Source organism: Lonchura striata, chromosome 5 (genome assembly GCF_046129695.1).
Source record: "Lonchura striata isolate bLonStr1 chromosome 5, bLonStr1.mat, whole genome shotgun sequence".
NCBI classification, from domain to species: domain Eukaryota; kingdom Metazoa; phylum Chordata; class Aves; order Passeriformes; family Estrildidae; genus Lonchura; species Lonchura striata.
This window is the reverse complement of record NC_134607.1, coordinates 2696142-2718317: the sequence shown is the minus strand read 5'-3', so window position 1 is coordinate 2718317 and position 22176 is coordinate 2696142. Positions and strand designations below refer to the sequence as shown.

Sequence of the window (22176 nt, the reverse complement as noted above, 5' to 3'; positions counted from 1 at the left end):
CCCGCAGCGCCGGCCCCAGCCGCGGGAGGGCGGAGCGCGGAGGGTGGCGATGCTGCGGGGTCCCTGCCGGGTCCCTGCCTGCCCAACCTGTCGGGGCGGCAGCGGCAGCGAGCCGGGCAGCGCCGCACGCCCCGCCAGCCGGCACCGCCCGGGGCACGGACCCCCTCCCGGGGCGGCGGGGCAGCGGCGGGGGCGGCTCTGCCCCCGGCCCGCCCCGGCACCGCCCCCGCCGCGGGAGCCCCGGCGAATCAGCGGGGCGCTGTCAGGGCGTCAGCGCCGGCGGCTCCGCGCGGCCGGCCCCGAGCGCGTCCCTTATCGCAGACAGGCACCGGGGATCGCATCATTATCATGGGCACTGTTTGCTTTTCGCGGCGCTGCTGTTTGCTTTTCGCTCTCGCCTGGGCCGGCAGGTTGGCGGGAGGCAGCGGGGGCGCAGGTAAGAAGAGGGGGCTCCGCCGCCGGGCTGCCTTCCCCAGGCGCGGGCGGCGCGGAGCCGCGGCCCCGGGGGGACCGCGTCTGTCCGCTCTCCTCTGCCCGCTGTAAGGTGTTCAGGGGGAGGTCGCTGCTCGTAGCGCCGAGGGGTTTGGAAGTTGCGGTGGGGCGGCGTTTTCTCTCGCGTTTGACACAGCCGGAGCCGAGGGATTTCTGCAGGGAGAGATGGGGAAGAAAAGTTACTTTCCTTGAGTGCCTACGAGATAAACCCGTGCTGAGCCGTGGAGACTCCGCAGAGCAAGCGTTGGCTGGGTTATCTTCACAGGTTTTCCTTGTCTGCGCATTAACCCAAGGACCCGGTGTTTTTAACAGTGTATCAGTTTAATAGCTCTGTACTTTGTCTTTGCTTTGGTGTTTAAAAAAAAAACGAACCAAAAATCGAATACCCCCCAGTCCTCTCTGCTTTGGAATGTTGCAAGCCCGAAGTGATTTTTCAAAGAAATGTATGCAGGTTTTGAAGTTGTGCGAGGAGAAATCTTTTAAGGTGAAGTACGAGCAGGGGCAGGCGTGGGGGGGGGGAGGGAGAGGGGGAGGGTGTGGAAAAAAAAATCCCTGTTCCTCTGACAGAGGAGTTTAAATGTAACAAAATGAACGAAGTCAGCCTAGAAGTTCTTTAAGTCCCAGTAATGCAATGTGAGATGTGGAGCAGAGCTGGGGCTCATACTTTTTTTTGCCCTTTCATTTGACTCATTGGCATTCACGCCTGACTCCCAGGCATCCTCTGGTTGCTGTGAAATGTCCCCCTTGGCTCAATGCAGTTTGAATTTTTGACGGCATTATAAAGAGTCCAGCTGTCACTTTTGCTGTTTTTGATGGGAGATGGGTGCTGGTTTAATAACTCAAAAGTATGAACCAAAGCATTAAAAAAAAAAACAAACGCGGAGAAAACACCCCAAAAACTTCTTTTCTCTTTGTGCTTGACTGAATCTGTGCCTGATCTGGGTAACACCTAAGCTAATTTACGTAAATCATAGCTAGATCTGAATTGGCTCAGCGGTAAAAATAAACGAATGGACAAGAAAGAAGGCAACAGATTACAGCAGCTTTGCCTTAGTCCGGAGAATTACGACGCTCGGTGTTCTGTTCCCCTCTTTCTTAAAAAAAAAAAAAAAAACAAAAAAAAAAAAAAAAAAAAAACAAAAAAAAAACTTAAAAAATAAAAACAAACAAACAAAAAACCTCTAGAACAATAACAATACAGAGTCTGGGCAATGCTGTGTCTGGGATTCCAGAGGTGCCCCGGTCTGCACCTCTCAGAGAAGTTCTCTTCTGTGTGCCATGCTACAATGTCTGCTTATTCTCCCCTCTCTAAATAGCCCCCTCCTGTTCCCGGTGACTTTGAAGGATCCATGTGTTATCACTGGAGATGGCTGAGTGAGCACTTCTGAAACAATTAGCGTTAGGATTTCAAGCTGACAACAAAACCGTTTTCACTTTAGTGCACCTTTTTGGGGATGTGTTAATCTAATTGGCACGAAACCAAGCGCACATGCCTCTCGCTGGATGCCCGCCTGCCTCCCTCCGCAGCACCCCCGTCTCCTCGCTGTTCCTGCCCCTAAAGCTGTGCTCTGTGCTCCGGCTGCCTGCCCGTGTCCTCCCGGGAGCCCCAGGTGCGGCTGCGGCGTGGGGCGGAGGAGCCCCCGGGAGCTGCGGGATTGACCCCGCGGTGCGGGAGCTGCGGTGCCGCTGTGCCCGGGGAGCGGCTGTGGCACTGCGGGGCACCTTAGGGCTGCGAGTGTTCCCACGTTCCCAGCGCACCCCACCCCTGAATAGGTCGGAGATAGGTTTTCCCTCCCCCCTCCCCGTGTTCACTTCATTAACATTCCCACGACTACCAGATCTCGACTCTGTCTCATCCTCCTCCCTCCCCATCCTCTTGAAGTCTGGGAGAGAGAACGAATGCCCGTCACTGAAATGTTTGTAAAGGCTTCCTACTCTGAAAACAAGAAAAGCCGTCTGGGTCCCCCTTTTCAGAGTCAGGCGTCCCCACCCTGCTGGCACCTTTTTCCCCCTAAATGTTAGTCCAAGCAGATGATGTTATTGCAGGTTGCTTTCCTCCACTCTACCTTACCGAGTTTCATATGGTCTTCCATTTATTTATTTTTTTGCTTCTCAGTAAAAAGTATTAATGTGGTTTTGCTGTTCAAATATTTCTTTTTCCCGTTCCCCCACCAGCACAGTTTATTTAAACTAGGGTCTATCTTTATAAATTAAGAAAATCTCTGTGCTAGAACATGCAAGTGGTATTTTTCTCTCCTCTTATATGTAATTTAAGCATTCTCTTGTTTTACTAAGATATGGGTCTCCAGTACCAGACTTAAACAGCAGAAGCTAATTTCTAGTGCCTAAGTATTTCATTCATAGTGCAGAAATGTGAGACCGAGTCCCTCCAGTTCTGTGGAGCAGTGCTTATAAGTGACTTGAGGAGAATATCACGTTCTCTGGTTTAGTTATTTATCCTCAGATGTTCTCATTTCCAGCATGGCACTGGGAAGGCAGGCAGGCAAAGAGCTTCAAGGGGAATATCTATCCTTGGTGTTTTGTGGCTCAGGTCTCCCATCTTATCTGTCCCCTTGGGGTTCCTTCTGTGCTTCCAGATGTTGACGAGTGCGCAGAAGCTACGGATGACTGTCACATCGACGCAATTTGTCAAAACACACCAAAATCCTACAAATGCATCTGCAAGCCGGGCTACAAAGGGGAAGGGAAGCAGTGTGAAGGTAAGGATAGATCGGCTCCTCTCCTGTCTCTTCTCCCCTCCCTTCTTTGATTTGTTTGCTCTTTGAAAGCTTTTGTAAATAGCTGAATTCCTGAAACGATTAATGCAGATTTACAGCTGCTTAACCTCAAATCTGGGTGTTTATTGGCAAGCATCCCCCTGCTGCTTTTGCTAATTGTCCGGCACCGCAATCGTGGTGCCCGCCAGCCTGTTTTTAAGAATAAAATCAAAAAAGGGGATGTGAGGGGATGGCGTTGTCTGCTAGCACCAGCTCCTCCTGGGCACTGGTGGGCCTGCTGCCCCTGGGGCTTATGCCAAACACACGGTTGTGTCCCGGCCATGGGATGGGATGGGATGGGATGGCCCCTGGCCAGCTCCCCAGCAAAGAGTGGATGGAAAGGACTCAGAATGGTTTTCCCCAGACAAGTTACAGAAGGTATTTTTCTGTACCTGCTCAGACACGATGCTGGATTCTCTTTGATACTCTACATGTGTCATGATGGTGTATTTCTAGTCCTTGGAACATTATTTTAAAAGGAAGCATTTCAGATTGTTGTGCTTGAAAAAACTTACTTTACTTCTCCATGTCCTCACATCAGTCTTGTGATTGAAAAAGACCTAGCAGGTTTTATTAGGCTCTATGGGCACTCATAGTTTGGATTTTATGCACTTCATCTTGTCTATTGAATCTCAGTGGAGAGATTCTCTAGTGAAAAGGACAAATATTGCAATCGCAGCAGAATGCCTTACAAATAAAAGATGCAAGATTGTTACTTTTTCCTACTTGTAGGTACTTAGTAGGTATAATATTTTCCTTCCAAGTCTCTCTCATTCCACAGCAGAATGCAGCTTTTAAAAAAATGTCTATAGCCAGTCCATTGAAAAGATTGAAGACCTAGGAAGTAATTTGGTCTACAAAAACTTGAAACCATGTATTATTTTCCATGGACCTCCAAAATGTTTGTTCAAATGCCCTCCAAAAGCATTTTGTGGCTGTCATATTTTTCTGTTGTGGGCTTAAATTGACGGAGACAAATTTTGATTGTCCACCTTTTGGTGCTCTAGCATCTGTGAGCTGCTGTTCCTCTGGAAGCTGCATTTTCTGTCTTGCAAACAGGATAATCATTTGCACCAGTTCTTCCTTTATTCATCCCTTCCAGGGAAAGAGCTCTGAGATAATGTACTTGAGTCCACAGCTGTGGAGGTTACAGCATTCCCAGCATTAGCACTTCTTGTATTGGTTTTCTATATTAAAAAATTCCTTATGTTTTAACTATTCGTATTTTAGTTGTTGAGCTCTGTTTAGTGGTAGATGTGGCTTATATTCTTGCTTGTCTAATACACATATATCTCTGCCTGACTCGCCTTGGCTCAGTTAAAAAACCCCAAAAATCCCAAACTCAGTAAGTAGTAAAAAGCAAGAGTGATCCTTGTAATGATGTACAGAATAATGGAACATCTGTGTCTGATATCAAACTCATATCTAATAGAATTTAGTGTCTGACAAGCCTGATAAGTAAACTGGGGTAGACTGCAAAACTGCTTGTATGTTCAGCATTAGTCAGGTAATGCAAGCTGGTGTTACTGTGCATGATATATAACTTTTTTTTTCTACAATATTATGTCAACAGTTGTAAAGATTTTACATTGGTTCCGTTCTTAAATTGGTAATTGATAGCAAATTTTGGTAGAAGCAGGAAGCTTCAGAAAGGATCAGTGGCAGGGCAGGTCTAAGATCTGCCTCGGGCCTGCTGTACATGGAGAGTGGGTTTATTTTGCATCTTGAGTTTTAGTATTCAAAACCTATGGAAATAAACAGACTAGCTTAATTGATTGGTATTTAGTATTCTGTCACAAGACACCCTCAGCTGTTAGAAGTTACCTTATAAGATAAAACTGACTATTAACAAAGATGAAATCCACTGGATCGTTTTTGTTGTGCTAAAACCAAAACTGGATCATTAAATAATTCTTGTCTTCATTTCAAGGCCCAGTCTTTATAACTGGGCTTTTCAAAATAAGCCTTTTGATCAGTGAAACTAGTTGTCTATGAGAAAAATATTTTGTACAGATAATGAGCCTCTTTAGCTAAGTTTGTAGCAACTAGTGTTGCTTCATGTGTGGAAAGCATTGATTATATCATAACTAACTCACTTATAGCCCAGGCTATCTCATACAACCAGGTTTTACTAAAGTAGTACAATTGTCATTCATACAGTACAGTGAGCTTAAAGACATTATGCTGTCAAATTCATTCTGATAAATTTTAGTGAGCTGCCAGTTTAGGTTGTATTGAGGCATTGCAATTAATTTAGAAATGTGCATGTTTGTTTATTTTAAATGGTAGTCTTAAATATTGCTTTTGTTCACTGAAAATCCATTCTAGAGCAATGGAGAGAGTATGGGAAGTAACATTTTTTGGATGATTCTGAGGAGCATATATTTGTACAAATGTGTCCAGTATACCAATATGTATTTGTCTAATCTTGTGTATTTATTTATAGTTTTTCTAAACAATGGGATCCTTAGGCCAATGCAGTAAATGTGGAGCCCAGCCACTTTGCTCAGGGTTTGCTGCTGTGAGCTGATGGGTGGGGAGAAATACATACGACACAAATATTCCTTTAAGGACATGTGGAGAACTCTAGCAGTAATTAAATGGAAATGAAATATTTTCCTCACAGTCTGTTAAGTTTCTTCAGTAGGGAATTTCTTTCTGAACTTTGATTTTCTCTCAAAATGTCTTTTGGCTTGGGTTTCTCCAGAGTTTACGAAGATTAAGGATGACTTTTCAGTTCACAGATCTTTTTCTTCATTTTTTCCTCTGGCTAACTTTCTTGCCTGAACCACTTGATCTGTTTCTTTCCACAGAGTGCAGTTGTTTCTCCAGACAGAAGAGTTCCTCATTCTTCTTGTGTCCTGTCTTCTGCTTCTCTCCGTAGATTTCAGTTGCCCTTTTTTCTTTCTTTAACCAGGTGTCTGTTACGCTTTGTGAAGCCTCATGGTCAGCATTGGTATGATGTTTTCCCATATCATGTAATGTATCAATGTCCCTTGAACACAAATTCTCTAGCTGGCATTTTCATAGGACAGAATAATATGTCCAACCCAGATAACCTTTAAAAACTAACTCTCTATTTCTAATCAATATACAAAATCCATTTATTCACAATTAATTAATTTACTTGCCCTGGCACACCTGCTATTACCTAAGAAGTCTTCCCTGTTGTGATTTTAGTCAGGATCTCAAATGCAGTGGGCTGGATTCAGCTGCAGGCATGATCTTTCATGATCCATAGGACTTTGTCCTTACCTTCTCAGCATTGAATTTTGGCTTTCCCACAGGTTGATATCTCAACAAAATTGTGTCAAAGCAATGGAAATTCCAGAAAGTTCAAAAGGATTCCAGGTCCTGGGGTTCCTTATCCCCTGACAGAGCATTCCTCGTCTCCAATGCAATGTTGTGTGTTTGCAGTTGTAGGATATTCTGTCACTGAACAATGTAGGAAGGGGTTTACCTCTCAAACCGAGCTGTTTGGGGCTTTTAACCCATGACTACTTCAAATTCTCATGCCATTAATGGTTAAAATACTCTGTATAGTTGCTGGTTGATGTTTACCTATGGACATTTTATATCCAGTTAGTGTTAAGTTTATTTTATAGGTTGATTTTTTTTTCCTTAGGCTATATTTTCTTCTCAGTGGGACTGTAATTTCAGTAAGTTGCTCTAGCTGCTGTTTTTTTCCTTTTGTAATATACCTTACATGTAGAACCCTTAAGACATGTTTATTGGGACCTGTTGCTTCTGAATTGTTACACTCTACTCTGTGCTTTCCCATACTGACTGAGATTTTCCTCTTGGAGCATTTTTTCTACTGTCTTTCATAGTATTTTCATACTTCTGCTTCAGTTCTTTTAATTATTCATCTCATACCATTGTTGCAATGTTTCTTGAACTTTCTGTGCAGAAGAGAAGTGCTCACAGCTTTCAGCTGGACTTTCTTTTTTTTTTAATTCTCCTGTGAAGCTTCATAATGTTGTTGATGGATTTCTTACTGAGGGCAACACACACATACCATGACAAGAGTCTGCCCTGAGAGGGTGATTTTCAGATTTCACGTTGGAAATTTGTGCTATACCAGCAACAGTTCTGCTTGACTGCTGGGTGAGTGGGATTGTGCAGTTCTAGGGATTTAAGTTAGTCACATGTTCATGTATTTGTAGTATTTTTCTTAATGTAGATGATCATTCTAGATAAATAGGCAGGTGATGGTGATAATCTTTATTCTTGATTGCCCCAATGTCAGCACCTCACTGGGTTTAAGCATGGAACAATCTCAAGAGAAACCATTCCTGCTCTGTCACGGTATACTGAGCTTCTGCATACGTCCATTTGGAAAAACAGACCAATTGTCCCTTCTGACCAGTCCTCATCATCCTCACTGGGTTTGGGGATGTGAGGCTAAGTTTCTACATGCACCTGTTTGTTAGATCTGTTTTTAATGGATTTTAAACAATCTTAGCAATTGGAAAAACATCTTGTCCCTTTCATTTAAAATAATAATGATTGACTCTCCAGGCTTGACTTTATACTCCTCTTATAATTTTAATCTTGTTGACCTCTTTTATCTTTCATTTACTTAAGAAGCTCATTCATGGTCTCACTCATTGGGTTTTCATTTTATTATGGTCTGTTGTGTTCTTCTCATGCTCTTCAAAAGTGAATCAAATATTGTGACAGGGCTGCTCTGAATCAATAAACCTGGAAACACAGGACTTTGCAGACTTCTCATTTCCCAGCTCCCAATCCAGTATCTCATATAAGAGCCTCCTTTTGTCTGCAGGGATAAGTAAGTAAAGTGCTTCTGGATATCCTTTAAGTGGAACAATGATCCCATTTGTTTTAAGAGGTCTGTGATGTCCCATCAAATCCACTCTCAGTGATTCTTTCTTTAGTGAGTCATCTTCAGCAAGGATCTCCTGGGAGAGCTGGGACACTGCTGGGTTTGGTTTCTGAAACTCTGGCATCTTGATGCTTGCCCAACTCTAGTGAGCTTAGACTTGTTCTGTCTGTCTCTGCAGAATGAAAGCGACAAGATGTTTTTCCAATTTCTAAGATTGTTTAAAATCCATTAAAAACAGATCTAACAGGTGCATGTAGAAACTTAGCCTCACATCCCCAAACCCACTGAGGATGACGAGGACTGGTCAGAAGGGACAATTGGTCTGTGTTTCCAAATGGACATATGCAGAAGCTCAGTATACTGTGATAGAGCAGGAATGGTTTCTCTTGAGATTGTTCCATGCTTAAACCCAGTGAGGTGCTGACATTGGGGCAATCAAAAATAAAGGCACTCATTGCAGATTATCACCATCACCTGCCTGTTTATCTAGAACGATCATCTACATTAAGAAAAACACTACAAATAAATGAACAAGGCAGCTTAAGTAACTTCTTCCTGATTGATGATTCTTCCAGTTGCAGTAAAAGGTGAATTAAAACTTTCAAGGACTCCCTTCATCTCCTTGACTGAGGTCTGCAGTGGATATTAGGTGCTGAAGCTGCTGTGCTTTCTGGGTTACAGTGCCTTGACAGATGGTGTGACACATGTCATGTGTGGAAGTTCGTGTCACCCTCCCCTAAGGCCGTGCTCCAGATGAGACCTGGTGCTCCAAGCCTGTGCTTCTGGCTTTGGGAGATTGGCTTGCAGCAGCCCATCTGAGCACAGAGCAGCCACCTCCAAATTTTATGGGGATTTCTGTTCCAGGGTCAAATCTTCCTTGGATGAGCCTCTGTGCTGATTTCACTGAGAACAGCTTTCACAATGAGGCAGTATATGTTGGCAAAAAATGAAGGAGAGAGAATATAAGCTAGCTTCTTTGATTTGAGCTGGTAACTGCTTTTTTTATTTCCTCTTTCTCTTATTGGGTAGATTGATGCATTTTATTTGGTTTAGGCTGATAAAAGTGTTCACAGAACTGAATTTCTGGGGCTTTCTATATCTCTGCTCTTTTCTTTCTCCTTTTTGTGTTTTAATTGTCTGGTACTATTTAACACTCAGTTCTGACTTGTGAGTTTTCTAACTTGCATCAGGGGATGAATTTTCGTGGGGGATGGAGAAGTGAAGAAATAGCTGCAAGTAAGAAAATACTCCTGAGTATTCTGTATTAAATCAGAATTTTATTACAGCCTAAGTGAATTAACAGTTTATGATAACTTGTTTCTTTTTCCTCCTTCATGCTGCTTTCTGTTCAGTGAATAGGGCTTTTGTCTTGGTCAGAGTTGAGCCTTGATTTTATTTATTTATTTATTTATTTATTTATTCAAATTGCTTTAGTTTCCCAACTTTGTTCAGTAGTTCACCCACTAAAACCAGAATATCCCTTTTCTGGGATGGCATGCCCTGTTTAACTGCTCCCAGGGCCATCAGTCCCCATGTGTCACGAACTCCATTGTTTTCTCCTCTCCCTTTTCTTCCCTACCCTGTTCTACCTCTCAGAGCTGCTTTTTGACAGCCCATAATGCTGCTTCAGTGAACAGCTCCCCCGGTGGTCCACTTTGGAAATCTTCCATTTTGACTTAGAAAAAGAACATTCACTCCAACTTCTTTTTTCTCTCCAGAATGCTTCTTGGGTACAAATATCACTATATTTTGCATAAAGAAATGCAATCCAATATGAAACATGGGCCTCATTCTTCAACAGCATTACATGTAATTCTCAATTTGGAAAAAAGGAGGTTTTTTTCCAAGGACCCTTCTCTAAATAGTTGATAAGCTCCCTGTCTGCTGGATGGTCTATGGGTACTCTGGGAACTTATACATAAAATTTCATCAGCCTCAACAGTTGCTAAGCTGCAGAAACCAGGTCAGCTTCCTGGAGTGATGTAAACTTGGTATTTAGAAGGAGCTTCTTTCCACCCAGATACACAACTGCCAGGAAAATTATAATGGAATGAAGCAGCATAAATGAAATGTGCTAAGCTCAATAGGTCTGTCCTTCTTTTGTCTTAATTCTTTTTTGCATCTGCCAGATACTACTCAGTTTTCCTTGTTTTCCCACCTGTCACCTTTACTTCTGGTGGAGTCCCTTTTCCTTGCAGTCTTGGTTATGTTATCTTGTGTACTCTGTTATTCTTTTAGCCTTGTCATTTCCCTACTGCAAATCCTACTTCTCTTTTGTTCTTTTCTCATGTATTTTCAATTATTTCATTTAGCTTTCCTTCCCCTGTCCTCTCAGTGGCTTGCTGCAGTTACAGCAGCATTATTCTGAGAGCCAGTGTCCCACAGCAAGACATCTGGGCCAGGAGAACTGGCAGCTCTAAGTGCCCCTTACTGGACCTTTCCCTTGAGTTTTGTCTTTAAGTCAAAACAGCTCTGCCAGCTCTCAGATTTCCCCTTTTTCTTTTTTTTTCTCCCTTTTCTGCACCTCTTTCCTGGCCCCCATCAGCAGCTCAGAGCTCACCTGTCCCTCAGCACATTCCCTGCTGTTTCCACCCCCTGCAGACCCTCAGTGGCTGGAAAAAACATCTTTGCCTGGCTGATTGCCATCATTTGTTAGCTCCTCTTTGCTTATGGGCACTTTCTTCATGTGTGTCTTCACTGCACTGCTGAAATACACATTCTTTGATCTGAGGCTGATGCAGGACATGGTCAGGGAGCCTCTGCTGGGATGATGGCAGAGGAGGAGTTAGGGAATGTCACCTTCTGCTGCTCCCTTGCCCAGAAAAGCTGCACTAATGCTGCTTCTGTCTACTCTGGTATTTGATCCAAGTAGCATCCTCTCTGTTCATCAGCATCCATGCTGGCAGGACACTGTGGAGTGATGGGAATCATGGATGGTGAGGAAGAGGATGGTGGATACAGCCCCTGTACCCATGGTACCAGTCCCAGGCTGTTCTAGCCCAGGATAGCTCTGAGCCTTAAATTTGGCCAACCTCAGGCAGTCCTGGGGTGGAGGATGTATGGCAGGAATTTGTAGGGAAAACATGCATGAAATCTGGTGACAAAAGGAGTGGTACTCCCTCTACACTGATTTAGGAAGTTCCTTTTCCTTGATGGTGCTCTTTTATTTTTTTTTTTGCACAAGAGTAATTGATGTGGGGCTATTCTGTGAAGAATATCACTGAAATAATACCCCCAAAATGCCCTGTAAGCATTTCTGCACTGAAAAGTTGATGAACTGGGATACAGAGGCTGAGACTAGTGGCAGGGAGAAAGTGGTGGTGAATAAGGTGAATAGATATCCTAAGCTGGTTTAGTTTCTGGAGCCACTGTGGTGTGAAACTCAGCATGAGGTTGAAAAAAAAACACCTACCAAGAAGGACATTTTGGAAACTTCAGCTGCCTAAATTTCAGCAGATGCTTGTTGAGCTTTGATTTTATTATATTCTTTGGGGAGGGGAAGGGGTTAATGAATTTTTAGATGGCTAATGTTTTTTGTGGTAAATTTTCAGCTGTAATTTGACCATCTAATTCTGTCCTGAGAAATCTCTTGAAAGGTAACTCCCTGACACCTTATTGGAAACAAAATCTGAGAGTATTAAATCTGTTGAAGCAGTTGAGGGAGATTTTTTTTAAACATAGCAAAGCAGTGATATAATATATAATCCCTTTAGAAAAAAGCTACATTCCTGGGTTTTTTCCTTAGTTTGTTTTAGCATATATATATATATATTTGTTTTAAATTTCAACTGAAAAAAATGATCTGCTTATACCTTGCAAGAAAAAACGTAGTTCATACATAAAAGTTTGGCAGAGTTATAAGAAACTGAAGATAGGGTCTGGCAGACCCCCTTGAAATTTCGAGACTTTTCTACACATTTAAGATGCTGAGCAAAAGGAATACCCTTACATTGCAGTTGGAATAATTTTTTTGTTCAAGTGCCATGGATCACCAGTGTACTCAAGCATGTGTTAAATCTTAAGAAACTGTTACCTTTTTAAGTAATTATGTTTGAGTGCTTTATTAAATTGAAGCTTCTGCCTTGTTTTATGTTGCAGTGCTGCTTTCTGGAGCCTGTAGAAGGCCGCAGTTTTTCTTTCAGTGACCAAGGAATTTAAAAAAAAAAAACTGCATCATTTAAAAAGGCAATTTAAGACCTTGATCTTGCATATGCTTTAGACCTAAACTTAGTGGTTTGTTTGGTGCTGTAGGACCCATAGACAACTTAACCAAATTCAAGACCATGTTTTCACAGCTATTGACAATGTTTTACAGTACAGCCATCAAAGAATCAGAAATATGATAATAGAGAACTTTCAGATTATTCTGATTCTTACAATAAAAATTTTAAGCAGATGAGCTGTTATCTCAGGGAATATAAAAGCCAAATTTCATTTATTATCTCAGGGTGAGGTTGCTGACCTTCATACTGCCCTTCCCATACCTTAATCTGCATGAATTACTGTCAGTCCTTACATTTAACATCATGCTCAGAGAGCATTAAAAATGTAACCAAGGAAAAAAAAAAAACCAAGAGCAATGCATAATACCATTTTAGTCATTATTAATGTTGCTGGAGGGAATGGTGCTGCTGAAGGAGGTGCTTCAAACAAGGGGAATCTCTAGAGAAATGGGAATTTTTTGGACATATCATTGCTGAAAATACTACAGGATGCTACTGCTGTGCACTCTAGTTCTTGCTGTTGTAAGAGGGGAACTGCACTGAAGTGCCTCTGTTCTGATTTCATTATCTGGAGGCAGAGGTCACATGCAGAACTTTCAGTTTCCCTGTTATGGTAGAAAAGGGGTTGAAGTAAGTGGGGTATTTGCTTTGCTGAATAAGTAGGCTAGGTAAGGCATATCTAAATAGTTTGGCAGCACATGCATTGAAGGAATTTGATATCTGGCTTCATATCTCTAGAGATGTCTGTGTCTCTACCAAGGAGAGTTGTGTCTTTATTCTGTTTGCACATCTCTGTTTGCAGAACTTTGTTGGAAGAAGATTCCATAAAACCTGTGACTTGGAGACATGCCAATGTTTTTCTCTAACTACAAAGCCCCAGAGTCCAACTTTATTTAGAAATTTCCATTTTTTCCTGGTGTATTCCAACTTGTCTAAAGATGCATGTGATCAAAGCTCCTCTTTGCATCTTCTTCCCCTTGTCCACCACTTTTCTCTTAGAGCAGCCCAGTTCTTGCAGAATGGTGGAGTTCACCTGATCTTTAGTGCAGGTTTTGGTACAGCATCCTCTGCAAAGGCGGGTGCTCTGAACAGTTCACTCCTGCTCCTGATTTGGGATTTTCCATGGGGTTTTCCCCAGGGCTCTGGTGGTGGCATGGGCCCACTGTGCTGCAGAACTGACCCAAAGCCCTGAGGGAGGCTGGCTGCATTATTCAGCTACTAGAGGGGCAGACACAAGTGCAACCCTCTGGCTTTTGCTTGGCTCGAATTCCTAAGGAAATTATTTTACCTCTATTCAGATGGGAGTGTGCACAGGTATTGAAAGTGCAAGAAACAAATGAGGGAAGGAGGGCTGCCAGGATTTCTCTGACCTGGGACTGTTTTGCTGGAAGAGTGAACCAGGGAATGGGTGTAAGAGAGGAATAGACAACCTCAGGCTGTTGTCTGGAAATAAAAACCTGAATACTCAAATGCTTTGGTTGGATATAATCTGTTTCATTAGAGATAGAATGTTTCACTTTGTGAAAATGGCAGCAGCTTGTTCTGTATACACACAGTTTTACATTTAAGGAGATTATGTCTTCATAATGAAAGAACCTTTATAATACAGTTTTCTCAAAAGCTTTAACAGTGGAAACAAGCCCATCAAGTTGTTTATAGTATGATTGTTTACTAGGAAGATAATTTTTTGTGGTACAGGTAAACTCTAAGGTGTTGTCACTGAAGTTTTGTATTAACAATCACATCTAGGTGTATATTAAATGTATTTCTTTTCTTGATCCTTCTGGCACTTAATACCTTTCACTGTTTGTTTTGAATTTTTTTTAAAATCCTTTTCTTGAGGGAAGTGCAAGAACTACATTTTAAAAAAATACCTGTTGACTGCATCACATGTGGTCTTCCAGGGCAAAACCAAAAGCTTCAGCTTTTATTATAACTAGGAAATACACAGAAATCTGTTCAGGGTAGCAACAGCAGTGTCATTAATTTTCTAGTACAGCTTAATGATACATTTTACCTTGAGTTAATACAGAAGTTTCCAATGCACATTTCTGAGTTCTTTCACTGGACTTTGCTGCACAAAACCAAAAAAGAGTTACTAGAAAAGAGCTACCAGAATATGTTCTTGTACTTGTTAGGCTGAAAGGACGGTGATGTCCATGAATATCAATGTTATGATAAGGTACTAGTCATAATTTTGAGCTGTTTTTAAGACAAGTGTTCTGGTGGTCTGTATGGAAGGCAACAGAGAGATGCTGTAGCCTGCTCCACAGCAACAGTCTTTATTCTTAGTAGGGTAACATGGCCTGAGTTAGCCAGAGTCTGGACTCTAGGGCTGGGGGTACATTATTTGGAAGGTTTGGCATGTTTCCTTAATGCTGCAATTCGCTGAGGAAAGCCCCAGTGTTTGTAGCTGTGAGAGCACCTCAGTGGTCCTGTCTGCACACAGCATTTTCTGTCTGATGGAAAGGACAACCTGTTGTCTTTAAAAATGTGTTTTATTTGGGTGCTTTGGGTGAGTTCTGCAGCATCCAAAAGGCAGGTGAAAGGTTTGGTTTATTTGGGTGCTTTGGGGGAGTTCTGAAGAGTCCAAAAAGCAGGTGAAAGGTTTGGTTTATTTGGGTGCTTTGAGGGAGTTCTGAAGAGTCCTAAAGGCAGTGAAAGGTTTGAGTGTGAATGCTCCCAGGGAGTCCTGCTGGAAATGGGCACTGGCACAGCCAGGCAGAGGGATGGAGGGGAGGCTCTTGTGCCCTCAGGAATACAGCCTTGATTTGCTTACCCTATTTGGCTTGAACTTGCTAAAATAACTTGATCTTAAAGATGGGACCAAGCATGAAGAATATCAGTCTTTGAACAAACTGTCAAAATGGGAAAAATGGGAAATGGAAGGTGAGGTGGGAGTGATTTAAAAGTCCATTAATGCAAGTAGTACATATTGTAGTTTACTTCTACCTTTGTCCGTCAAGTACACACACAACATCTATGCTTAAGGCCATGCCAAGTATGAGCACAACTATCAGAAGTTAGAAATACGCCACTGGGAAGTTTAGTGCATATTCTTATTATTGCTATTTATAAAATTAAGGAAAAAACATAATAGGAACAAAGTTCGTAAAACTAGAGAATTCATATTTTATATTTTGTTTTTTAAACTATTAACAACATATTGTTCCACTGGAAACTTAGTTTACCAAGAGTTTCTTCTTCAATAAACTTTATTATCAACAAGGAAGTAAAAAGACTTAAGGGAAATTAATACATGTCTTCTGGTCTGTATTAGTCACTGACATAGTCTTTTCTGTTATACCATTTGAAGCAGGAGGGAGTGCTTTAAATGCTTCAACCCATTTAACCTTAATTGCTTGGTTTTAATAGACATTTGCTAACTAAAGGAACCAAATTATAGCTTGAATTAGGCTTTACTAATCTTAATTAAAAGCTCTACTTTATAATCGGAAACAGCCTATGTTTAAAACAGTTGGCCTTCCTTAAATGGCTTACTTGAAAATACTAAGGCCCTTTTGCTAATAATTGTTTAGACTGAATACAGGTAACCATTATTTTCCTTGTATTGCACTTAATTAAAAATATCTCCTCCATGTGGTTTTGTGCAGTCTGCTGGCTGTAAAATTGTTTGACTGGTGGGGGTGGGATTACTTTACTTTTCCTGTGGTAATTTGAAAACATGGTTCTGCCTTTGTTTTAAAAGTTTTCTGGGGTCACAAGTTGCAGGACTAACATGTGAATCAATACAAACATTCACTTCCTGCATTTGTCTGTCCTCAGGCAAACCCTTGTCAGTCACTTACAGCCATTAATAATACACCCTATAATTCATTTAGCTCAACATTGAAATTGGGCTCAGGCACTTGATTATGGTCTCTGCACTCCTTCAGAGACCTACATTTCAGAATAAATCAAGTCTGTTGTATTGGGTGGGAGGCAGGTCCTGGCTCTTCCTGTTGAGCATTTGGTGTATTAACAGAGCTCCTGTGCTTTTCAGGGCTGTCTGAAGAGGACAGAGAGTGGATTTCATCTTTCCAAACGTGGATCTCACTAGTAGAGATCAGCCCATTTCAACCATTTGCTTTGCTTTCTCTTTATGGTTGAGGGAGAGAAATTTCCTTCATGCAGTTTGCCTTGCATTGCTGGAGACAAAAATAGGTCAGATAAATCATATCCTGGAAATAAGTGTCTTCTTTCTGACACAGATGTGGGCATCTACAAAACTGGATGAGGTGTATTGTGGCAAAGAGCCTGCAGCTGTGAGATTAAAATTCCATTGAAATGAATGAAGAATATTCTGTACTTGTGCTTTGAATTTAACCAGGACGTGGTATTTTTAAGCTGTCGTATTTATCATTGGATCATGATAAAATTCATTCTCCCAGTCTCAGTTTTATATTCTTAATTTTTTAATTTAAATTTTTTTCTTAGTGCATCCTACTCAGAAAGCACTTCTAGGCTGTGTGATCATACCTTTATTTAAGTTGCAGTGCTTTTAATTCTGAATTTTTAATTGCAATGCTTTTTAATTTTGCTTTTAATGCTGTATCACCTACTTGCATGAACTAAACACAAATTAGAAGTCATTTACATGCTAAGTCTACTAGAGCCCTACATGTCCTTGGGAGAAAATTGCATTAAAAGTCACTTGTGTCAGTTATGGAGATGGACAGACTTTCTTGAATGTCAGCTTTGTTTGCCTAGTTATCAGATCTTTGGAAACCCTCTAAAGCATTTTTCAGAAGCTCTCCTTGTTGTCCAGTTAGTTTCATGTTCTGTGCTGATGGAATATACAGAGATTATTAAATTATATCCAGTACAGGAAGGCAAAATCAGGACTCTTTACAGTGGATGCAAAGAATCTGGTCCCTACCTATGTGTATTTGTATTTTCATATCAAAAGTGTGTAAGCTGGCCAGACCAGTTTTCAGTCAAACATAAAACTTTTTTTTTAAGTTTGACTGAAAATCTGTCCAGCCTGATGTGCAGTCTCTGACAGTGGCCAGCAGTGGATGCTTACAGTAGATTATGAGAAAACATGAAAAGGAAGAATGCAGCTTGAGACTTAAAGACCTCCTGAGCCAGAAGTTTCATTCAAATCACTGTGTTCAGTGACATCTTCAGAATAGGAATAGCAGATATGTATGTTTGCTTCTCCAGGTGTTCTGCAAAACTCATAGTGTTATTCAGCTGATTAGCTGTGCTCAGAATATGGGAAAGAATTGTGCAAGAACAGGTAATTGTGTCTCTTTGCAGCCTTCCATCTCGTGTGGTTTAACCTCACTGTGTTTCCCTACATTGGCAAACCCTACAAATCTTGAGTTTTTGGCTTGGCAGCTAACAGCGTGTTCAGAAGGATGGGCCTTCACACTTTTCTGAAAATGAGACTTCATTAAGGAGAGTCTCAAGTCAGTTGTGAAAAAATACTTAAGTACTTTGAAAAGCTTGACCTGGATGCTTCACCAAACTTCAGATGGCTGCACTGTTAAATCAGGTGCTGTGGGGGCACACCCCTAACCCTATTATTTCATATTTCAGCCTAATTTTTCTGAGGCTGAAATCCTATATTATTTATGGGTGAGCTGACCAGTCAGTTTTCAGTGGATAACCAAGGATGTTCTAATGTGTCCTCTCCTGGACTTCTGTTTATGTATCTTAGAAATACTGTCAATATACACCAGAGTCAGTGCTTAAAAAGGGATTCTCTAGAAAGAAGCCTGTGGAATTCATGAAGAACATTTAGACACCTCAAATGCCTAGTTTTATGTTGGATGTACTGTCCAATTAAAAAAAACCAACCAAACAAAAAACCCACAAAAAACCCCCCAAAAAACCAAACCCAGACTGTTTATTGGGTTGTTAATCAAGACTTTAGCAAGACGTCTCCATTTTGCTTATATCTGCATAATAAAATAATATTTTTGTGAAAGGCATCTCAGAAGAAATAATCTACATGAGAGTATTGGAAATAGTTCTACAAGACTAAACAATTATACCTATAATCTTAGCCACTTTTATCTCTCTGCTGTTGGGGAGGAGGTCAGTCCAGTAGAACAGCTTGGCTTTCTGTGGTACATTCAGTCAAAAGCAGATTATTATTTGAAAACTGCACAGAAATTGTAGGCATTCTTTGGTTCTCTCTACCTAACATTCTCCCCAACATAATGAAAAAATAAATTGCTTGAAATTCCCAAAGGAAGATTTCCAGGCTATGAATATGAGCACTCTTCAATTTTCAGCAAATGCCCATGTTATTATTCCTGTATCTGCAGTTTCAGCCTTTATTCATTTAATAGTGTTAATGGAAGCTGTGTGTGCTTTCTAGTACAGGAAATTTGAACAGTGGAGCCAAATTGTCTGATTTCATGGCAAAGGTGAAATTGCATCCGTTTGCCCTATCTCCTTTTCTTGTCCAAACATCAGATGTGAGCACAGCTTATAAATGGAAATATTTGATGATTTGCAGGTCAGCAATGGTGTTTTTCAGATTTGAATGTTAAATTTCATCCTTAGCACTTTTCCTGGACTTTCCTTACTATGAAATTGGTGTTTGTACAGCTTGGCCTGGCCTCATCTAACCCTCACTTACCTCATGTCCAGCAAAGATGAGTGTGTGACTTCATCAATTCCTGTTCCTAGTATTGCTTTCTTCTCCAGTTGCCAAACAGTCCAGGAAATGTTTTGAGAGTCTGGAGAGGGTAATGATGATGGAAAAGCCAGTGGGTTGCCTGCTACTGTTCACTATCTGTACATTCATGTCCCTGGTGGACAGTGGCTGCACACCCAAGGTCGAAAACCAAAGGCTACTTACCACTGTTTATTAAATTTTCTCTGTGATTAGTTGTCTCTGGTGATAAATAGGGCTCTGGTTTGCAAGACTAATTTTTGCTTGGCCTTTTCAAAGACTGAGGAGAGCCTACATCATAAATCTCTTTGTGGATAAAATTTTAGAACTGTCAGCACATATCAGTAGGGTTGTGTTCTCCGTTTTGGGACTAAAATAGCTGGAATAAAAAAAATTGCATCAATGTGGTATTTGTTTGAAAATAAAAGCCTTTTGCATTCATCAACTACAGCAACATCTAGGGCTTCTTGTTGATACTGGCCAGGTCCATGCTTTCAAAAAAAAATGGAAAACATTCAGTCTGTACATCCAAGCAAAACTGCATGGCAGGTACTTTGCATGCTGTGGAGACAGAATTGTTGTTAAGAAGCTGAGAGAGGCTGTGCCAGAATTCTGAGTTGTGCAGCAAAATTGCCAACTGTTTTGGCATCTTGAAAATAGCTCCACATTTCGTGATTGTACAGTCCTGATGGAGAAAGCTTTTAGAGCTGTGAGCTGTTTCAGGCAGTGCTTGTGTGTGCTCACATTTAGAGTATCATCATTATTATCACAGGTTTAGTAAGATTTAACTTAATGGAAGTGAAATGCTGAAAAACAAATCTGTAACAAGCTTAAATTTTTATGAGGGGAACAAAGTGTGATTTGGTCATCTTTAACTCTTGAATAGTAATAAAATTTGTAGCCTAGTAACTTTTTTGCCTTCTAGATGGTGCACAGAACTCAAAGGTGGTGGACAAAAATGAGTTTAAGGTTTTTTGCAGGACTATCTCAGATTAAAAAAAAAATATTGTAAATATTTGATGATTTCTATTCAGTTTAGTCTTCTTAGATCTTTTTGAAGTGAATGTATCAAGCTCATAAATGAGCCATGCAAATGGCTTAGTTAGGGTCATCTCAACTAATTTTACTGTTAGTTTCCTAAAACTACTCTGCAAGAGACTGATAAGCAAAATTAACACCACTCTCCTGAAAACTTAAACTAAATAAAAATCATTCATCTATATCTAGGCTGGAGCGTTGAAATATTTTTTTAAGAAAAGTCTTCCTAACACCATAGAAAAGGGAAGTAATAAGTGCTCAGTACTATCTCCTGGATAAAAAAGAGATGTAATGTGAAGTTATTAATCTTGTAAATCAGGCAACATGCTAGTATTAATAGATTACTCTTATCAGAAGTACTTTGGAGTCTTAATTACCATGAGTGTGAGGGACTTCTTTTTCATTGAGTTCTAATGAATGAGCAATACTCTCATTTTTCAGTGCATTCCATGTGTGTTACAACCTTTTAACCATCATGTACGCCCTCCTAGACTGGATAAAAGCTTCTGTAGGTAGAAAAACTATATACAGCTAAACCAAGCCTGATGATTCTAAACCAAAGAAGGATCTGTGTTTTAATGAGCCAAGGTACCACCCAGCCAGCTGTAGTTTAATGGGTGAGGAGTCACAGCCTTTATCCCTGTGAAGGACTGAGAGTGGCACTCCTTGTAGTAAAGAGCACTCCCTGCTCTTTGCTGTTGTCTGCAAACCAAAATTCTGAGAAGCCTTCAGATCATCAAGGATGTTGTTGGGGAATTGATGGCTTGGTGTGGTGTGGTGGAAAAGTCTCTCCTCTAACTCGTGTTCCTAAAGAAAAACTCAGCAGTCTCTTGTTGTTCAGTCTCAAGGCAGTTTATTATAAGCTATTTAAAAGATTTTCTTCTCTGGCTGCTGTGGTTTGCTCAGCAGCTCAGGCAGAGGCACACACACACCCTGACATCCTCTCTGACCCCTGACTTTTTCTTCTTTTTCTCTGCCTCTGGCTGCTGCTATCTTTTATATGGTACATTATGTGTTCAATGTTTACAGCTTTTCTCTAATACCTATATTAAATGGTGTTCTTTTACTCTAAACCGATCTGTGAGTGCCAACATCACTAAAAACATGGAGGTAAGGAAGAAGAAAGAGGAAGGACAGGACTGGCTAAAAATCCCTCTGTCTTAAAATCTCTGATTCCCATGTACAAAGTAAAAATCCCCCTGTGCAGGTGTTAAAACCCCCCTGTACAACACTAAAAAATTCTTCCCTCTACTTTGTAACTACTTCTACTATAATGTCTAAACTTTTGTGACTTCTTGTTCTTCCTGCAAAGTTGGTAAATCATTCCATGGCTCAAACTCAAAATCACAGCTGTTTCCAGCTGCCTGCCAGGGTCTCAAATGCTTCTGACCTGGGCCTGGAAGCTCCAAAAATGTCTGAGGGGCATTTTGAGTTCCAAAAGGGAATGGCATGAATTTGTCTGTATTTAGGGAACAGGTGGCAAAACAGGAGGCAGAGTTGGTTTCTGGGGTTTCATAAGTATTGGGTCTGGCAGGGAACAGAAGTTCATGGTTTCCCTGTGGATCATGTTTAGAAGTAGCCACATGACTTCAGTAAATGTTGAAATGAAAGGCAGCCCTGTACACGTGATTCCCTCATTGCAGGCCACACCAGCAGCAATATAAAATTGAGAAAACTGGTTAATATTTCCCTGTACTACTGAATCTCCTAAATTTTATTTAATGTTATAAGAAAAACAGAGCATCAGATCAAAAATGCTGTCTTCTAGATCACTGTTTTGATCTCCTCCTCTCCCACTTCTGCCAGTCATCAGCATGAACCTTAGACACTCAACTGCATTTTCAAAGTGTCTTTCAAAAAAATTAAGGTAGAGCTGCTCTGCTCACAGGCAGATAATTTGTGTGGGACTGTCCTGCCAGGTTTTGTAGGCTAGAAAGATTAATATTTGATATGCATCTTGCACAGAGTAGGAAGTTTGACCAAGTGATACAGGATGGCAGGAAGCCCTGTATTTTACAAATCTTACATGATATAAATTACTTTATATTCCACAAGTGGTTAACCAGCACAGCAGAGTGGTTTTCAGCCAGGAGTCTGCAGTAGCCCAAGGACTACTGCTAAAGTACAGGTGGGAAAAATAGTTTGAAAAGGTAAACCTTTTCAAGACGT

General features: G+C 41.1%; 1 protein-coding gene across 1 annotated transcript in view; it reads left to right on the top strand.

The window, feature by feature from the left end:
• The first annotated feature begins 225 nt into the window (after positions 1-225).
• Positions 226-22176, top strand: part of SCUBE1 (signal peptide, CUB domain and EGF like domain containing 1) — a 193101-nt gene continuing 171150 nt past the window's right edge. Inside the window, exons 1-2 of the mRNA XM_021535496.3 lie at positions 226-436; positions 3090-3212. Coding sequence (XP_021391171.2) covers positions 349-436; positions 3090-3212 — 211 coding nt within the window. The 5' untranslated portion in view covers positions 226-348. The remainder of the gene's footprint in view (positions 437-3089; positions 3213-22176) is intronic.